Raw genomic sequence first — 6312 nt, 5'->3', positions numbered from 1 at the left:
TCCGCTCAGAATCCAGATATTAAGTGTATTAAATGTTGCTTTTTGATGCGAGTCAGCGAGCTAGCGCAAGCGTCCGGTACTTGAAATGCCATGGATGACTCATTTGAAGTTAAATAATCATGCCTTTTGTTCGCGTGAGATGTTTAAACTGCCAAACAAAAGAAAACGAATGACTCGCTGAGTGACAGGCAAACCACCACAGCAAGCTGCAGCATGTTTTTCCACTGCATCTTAAAGAGCGATATAGCGAGATACACCGTGTTCTCATGATGGCCTGTGTGGGTGAAAGGCTGCTGTGAGGTTGGAGGGCCCGCCCAGGTTCACCTGTAACACCTGGCTGGTTGGGAACAAGCTGTGCAGATGCATTCCTTCTCAGCAGTGCCAGGCGGCCGACACAATTGGTGGATGTTCTAAATAGAACATTTAGATCTATAAATAATACTCAGATGAGAAGGAATACAAAAAAAAAAACTCCCAAATGTCGTGCTTTCTGTCAAATCGGCATGTGGCGGTCGGAAATTGTGTTATTTTGTTTATGTGTGAAAATGTTTTCAAGAGCCTTCGGTGTGATTTGTGAGGGGGAAAACCACCACCGGCACCTTGTGATGGGCTGGCAGACGACCATCACGCTGATGGCAGCCAAAAAAAAAAACAGAACAAAAGGAGAAAATATGTAATCAACAATCAGCTGTTGTGCAGTGGTGAAAACCTGCAAGGACTTGCTCTATTGCTGTTTGGAGCTGGCATTGATCCCTCATCTGGAATGTAGATTCAAACACCTTCACTCTCGAATCTAACTGTCGCTTCATGTCGTTGGGGAAATATGAAAAGAGGCATGGCACATATGGACTTGAAGCAAAGTATTTTTGTGGCAAGTATAGCTGTGTTTTCCCCACAGTACACTCCCACATGAGTGCAGGTTTACATGCTTATCACAAGGAGGTCCGGTCATTCACCTTTACTGTTTGAAACAGAGATGTAAAAGCTGACAACAAATATGATGCTTATGATCAGCGTCAGTAAGATCATTGGGTTGCCTTGCCCTGTACAAACATAGGGTAAAATTCCAAGATGTTCCCAGCAAATTTTCATGCACAGTTCTGGGAATTTGGGAAACTTTCCATGGAAATTAATAGAAATTTAAGAGAGCTAACTGGGAATGTGTCATATTGAAGCATGAATATAAACAAAAGTCAAGACAAAACATTTAATATTCCAACACATTCATTTGTGAAGAGAACAGGAGATGTTTTAGTTACTTCATGGATGAACAAAAACAGGAATTTTGGGTTCAATATTACCCATCTCGCGACCCCAAAAATGCCCCGCCCCATACAAAAATCCCCCTTTAGATCCAATAAAAAAATCTTTCTTCAAGCAATCCTTCATCGACAGACTCTTCCTGGACTGCATCAACATCCAACAACATGCCCACTTCCATAACATCCAACACTAAGGGCTTGTTTACACAGCGATTTGACCCAAGATCTTTTCATTGTGGATGCGATTGTTGGACACTGACCTCTCGGATTATATTTGAAACAGAGTTCCGCCTCGTTCTGGTGAAATAGCTTGGTCTGTGGCGCTGATCCAAACGTATTGTCGAAGACACATTGTCCATCAATCGCATCTCTGTCATTCAAAAGTGCATTCAATCTGGGCTGTGTTGTCAGCGAGGAGTGTTCAGAAGCTACGCATCGATATGGAGAAGTTTGAGGCTCAAGGCGGCCGGTACTGTTGTTGTTGTTACTATTACGATGAATGTAAAAAATACGCAGCAGGATTTGAGTCTCAGTTTCTGATAAAAAGTCAACTCTAAATTTAGAAAATTCACAGTTTATTCCCACAAAAAATCCCATTAATTCCATTATATTACAAGCAACAAACTCAATATTGACAGACAAAAATATAAACCGAACAGGACAGTGCTTTACAGTTACATTTACGATGAATTATCTATATTATTATGAACACAAATATCTTCTGAAACTTTAACCCAATGACTTCAGTGTTCTTGAGTGAGACAATCCCACATTACATCTGCTCTCTCTGACCCATGACCAACACCCACTGTGCTGACAGAAACCGTTTTGTCAAGATACGCGCGTGTGAAATTCACATTGAAGCACTGACTGCATCTTTAAAAGTAACCAAGCCCTGTCCTCCTCTTGTGTGTGCCCTCTCCCTCCCCCGCCTTTCTCAAAGTGGCAGCAGCACTGGGAGCATCGTTCTGACTCTGGATCAGTGCGCACCTCTTTCCTCAGATCCCACTGGAGCAGCGACAGAACCGGACCTTTTAACGCCTGTCATTTTTCCCCCCCCCATCCCTGTTAAGACATTTTTAATCCAATTTCCCTTCCTCCCTGGGAAGAACCTGTGCGCCTAACTGTGGGATATACATGTATGAGAGCGGCAAGAAAGAGCGAACAATTCGGAGGGAATAAAGTACCCTGTCAGCGTCGGTCCTGCAGTAGTTCAGAGACTGGACCGCGGCGCGTCGGCAGCACGCAGTAGTCCGGGTCTGGGACTTGGATCCAAGTCTCAAATCGCTTCGCCGTTTCCTCGTGCTTGCACTTGACTGGAACTAGGATGGAGTCTTATCTCGTAGCGGCTCTGTCCCTGTGCTGTCTAACGGCACCCAGCTATGGGGACAAAGGGACAAGCAAAGCCAGGAGTTGTTCGGATATTCGGCAGTTTTATAACGGCAAAGGATTCCCGTTAGACGGCGTCCCTCTGTCGGAAATATCCGGTAAGTTCCCCTTGTTTCTCACAGACACTGTTGACTGGACAGGACGCTGCGGTTCGCTGCTCCACGTAACACTGCTGCTCCACTCAGAGAAATAACAGGGATTATGAAGAGATTTGTGTTTGGAAAAAAAAAGTCATTGGAGTCATTGGAACCGCGTTTATTGTAGCGTGTGTACAAATAAGCGAGCACCTGCACCAGCCCAACTCATCAGAACCAGCAACGTTTGAAGACTTGGCAGAAGCAAAAGTTATTTTTTATTACCATTGCTCTCTTTAAAAACAACATTTTCAGACCAGCGATAAATCCGCGGACTTCATGAGACATTTAAAGAGCGAGCCAAGATAAAACGAAGCTTTGGAAGTATATTAAAAGAGCTGTCTGTTTGATGCCTGATCAAAAATGTGTATTCTGAGTAATCCTGCTACTTTAAACGATTGCTGCAGAGCCTTTCAAGTGTTTTATACTCTGGTGAGGATTTGCAGTGTTTTATGAGGTCCTCAAATGCACTGAAAGATCACATGTGCTATATAAGCTGTTGCTTACTGCTGGTTTAATGTCAGGCAAGTCACCAGTCCCCATTTTCCTCTGCTGCTCAGGTGCTTACATGTGTGCCTTCCTTGGAATTTAGAGCAACACACACACACACACACTGAAGCTCAGGTCCAGATTCCACAGGTACATTATGCTACATGCACTGACAAGACCGCTGAGAAAACTCAGTAAACAACATCTAACTCGACTTTATTACTAGAGACTTGGAAATATGTGATGAGGACAACGCAGAATTGTATGTTTTGAGAATCATTATGTCAGGACAAATTGTCTGAAGAAATGACTGGTTTGTGGTGCCGCGACACAAAAATAGGAAGGTCTAAAGTTCAAATTGTGGTTTGTTTGGAAACTGGATGCTTTACTGCGACGGGTGTGGTGTTGTCGCTGAAGTTCTGAACATGCACGACCCTCATTTGTTTGGTTTTACCAAGCCACCTTTGGTCAACAGTTCTGAGTATAGCACTATCAATCGCAAGGAGACATATGTGGGTTTTGTCAGTCGGATAACATTCCTCACGGAACTCTATTCTTCATCATCTGACCCTCAAATATCCTGAATTCTTGTGTGATGCGAGTGACATTTGTCCATAGTGATTACACACACACACACACTGCTGCAGTGTTAAGCTAAAGGTCGGACGCTCACTATGATCCTAAAGTAGAAGCTGGTCTATTTTTTGAATGCAGCGTGGCTGTAGCAAGAGAGCTGTGTGAGTCACACAATTTCCATGAGGCTCACCTGAGAGTCTCAGCTTTATAAGCCTCAATTGTCTTCAGAGGCAAAAAGACTGATGTGTCACCTTGGTGTCGACAATATTACATTATTGACATTGCAATATTTTGGTTGTCTGTCTGCCTGCTTATAGTCTAGCGACTAAAAATATCAAGAATTCAGTGGAGTAAAATGGGCTTAACGCTGTCTGGCACGTGCATCCATAAATTTTGACAATGTGTCATCGGGACTGTTTGTGTTGCGCAAACCTACATTTTCAACAAACTCACGCAACATGAGTGGGATACCAACCCCTGTTGATGCTCGGATTCTTCTGTGCGTTCGTCACAGGGAGACCGTGTTTAAAGAAGATCTGAGACAAAGCACTGTTTTGAAAACCCTAGTGAGTTTCATCTGTTCTTTCTTGTCATGCGCGATGGGGCTTGTTTAGTTGCATTGCGTTTTGGATGCTCTGGGACAACAGCGTCTCAGTTGTGCTTTCATTTTGCAAAATTTTGTATGATGACTGTAATTTTACTTTTGGAAACAATCATTTTTTTTATCATTAAAACAGACAATATTTCACCAAGAAAGTCAGCAACAGTTGCATCACATTAATACATATGTTGTCATGGACTTGAAACTTCTGTTATGACCTTTGTTAGAGCAACATGGTGAAGCAAGAGGGAACTCTTGAGGTTGGACAGAACCAACTTGTGGGGTGGTTGTTCCTCTTTGTGTTAGTCTCCAAATACTCTTGAGTGGTTGTCCGTCTTTGTGTGCGTGATGGACAGGCGATCTTTCCTGGTGCCCCCGGCTTACCATGACTCCAATATTGGTCGTGATGTCATGAGTTCGAACACAAGAGGATGGAGGCATAGTGAGTCATGATTCTAGTTCCTGCCCAGCTTCGGTCCTGTGCATCACCTCCACACATAAAAAAAATGAGGAGATGTTCACCCTGTGTTTTTGTGGATACAAACGTGGGCATAATGATCTATAAATTGTGGATAGATGGATAAAGGCTTCAGCCCTTGGTTCACCAAGAATAAGCGGCTAAAAATAAATAAATGTTTGCGTACCTGTTTGAACAAATAGTCAAATGAAACTCACTTACAGGTGAAGCAAATCCATTAATGTAGCATATATACAAACTTTTGAGTAGTTGTAGAAGCCCCTCAATAAACAAAATATAGTGAAAGTGGTGCCACTTAAGAAAGTAAATAGGGATCTATATTGCAAATTCAGATTTTTGTGTGTGACAGTCAGATATGATGTATTGTATAAGAGCAGTACTGTAGCACAGAAATCCGAATCAAGCGGTTACAAGGCAGTTCAACTTCTGAATTCCATTCCAAAGCAGCCTGACAGATTTTAAATGAGCTTGAGCCCCAAGAAAATACTGTATCCATAATGTGTATAATAGAGAAATCTGTCTTGTCATTTTGACCCCCCTTCCTCTGGTTGCAGTCAGCGCAGAGTCGGTGGTTGTCGTGCAGATAGTGAGTTGATGACAACTGATAGGAACAAGTGAGGGATGCGAGAGGTGAAGCAGATAAAGCTCTTCATAAAAAGGGAAGTTGTTTGGGTTTGTACGTTTAATAAAGTTCCCCACTTCCTGCCTCTCGGGTTGTGAGCAATAATAGCCAATAGTCTGGCACATGAAACAGCTCATATAACTTTACAAAGGACGAGCATGTGCTGTCTTCTGTTTTTTTTTTTTTTTTTTTGTGTGTGTGTACGTTCTCTGACATTTACGGAAGGACACTTGTGCAGTGTTATTTCTGCTGCTTGCCTGATTCAAGGCTGCTGTTTCATTCTGCTTCTGCTTCCATGTTATTGTTTTTATTATAGTATGTTTGATATATATACATACCACACCGTGAACAGTTCAGAAAAAAATACTGCATTTTTATCTGAACTGTTTCTAACGCAGACATTGCATTAGAAACAAAATTGGTGTAATTTACTCAGTCGAATTAATTTCAATTTCCTTTGACTGAAAACGCGACTTAGTCAAGCTTTATTATTTGCTTTTCATTTAGTTTTGACTCGCTTGAATTTACAGTCAGTCCTCCTGTCATGAACAATATCACAATATATTCAACTTAATATTAATTGGAAACAAATGCCTCACATTAATCTTACAGTATATCCTCGCGTTGACATTTCTGTTGGAGAGTTAGAGCCATAAACTAATATACTCCATGTTTAAATAAAGCTGGGAGTCTAACAGCGTGTGTTTGTCAAGTGAGAGATGAGCAAGTGGACCAAGTTAGTCACTACTTGCACATCATGG

The 6312-nt window shown here is 42.1% G+C and overlaps 1 protein-coding gene across 1 annotated transcript in view; it reads left to right on the top strand.

Annotated features, from left to right (window-relative positions):
- Nucleotides 1-2204: 2204 nt before the first annotated feature.
- LOC128769328 (glypican-1-like) overlaps nucleotides 2205-6312 on the top strand; it is a 75562-nt gene continuing 71454 nt past the window's right edge. The window contains exon 1 of the mRNA XM_053882963.1: nucleotides 2205-2749. Within this exon, the coding sequence (XP_053738938.1) occupies nucleotides 2590-2749 (160 nt within the window). The 5' untranslated portion in view covers nucleotides 2205-2589. The remainder of the gene's footprint in view (nucleotides 2750-6312) is intronic.

Source organism: Synchiropus splendidus, chromosome 13 (genome assembly GCF_027744825.2).
Source record: "Synchiropus splendidus isolate RoL2022-P1 chromosome 13, RoL_Sspl_1.0, whole genome shotgun sequence".
NCBI lineage: Eukaryota > Metazoa > Chordata > Actinopteri > Syngnathiformes > Callionymidae > Synchiropus > Synchiropus splendidus.
This window is presented reverse-complemented; position numbering and strand designations above follow the sequence as displayed.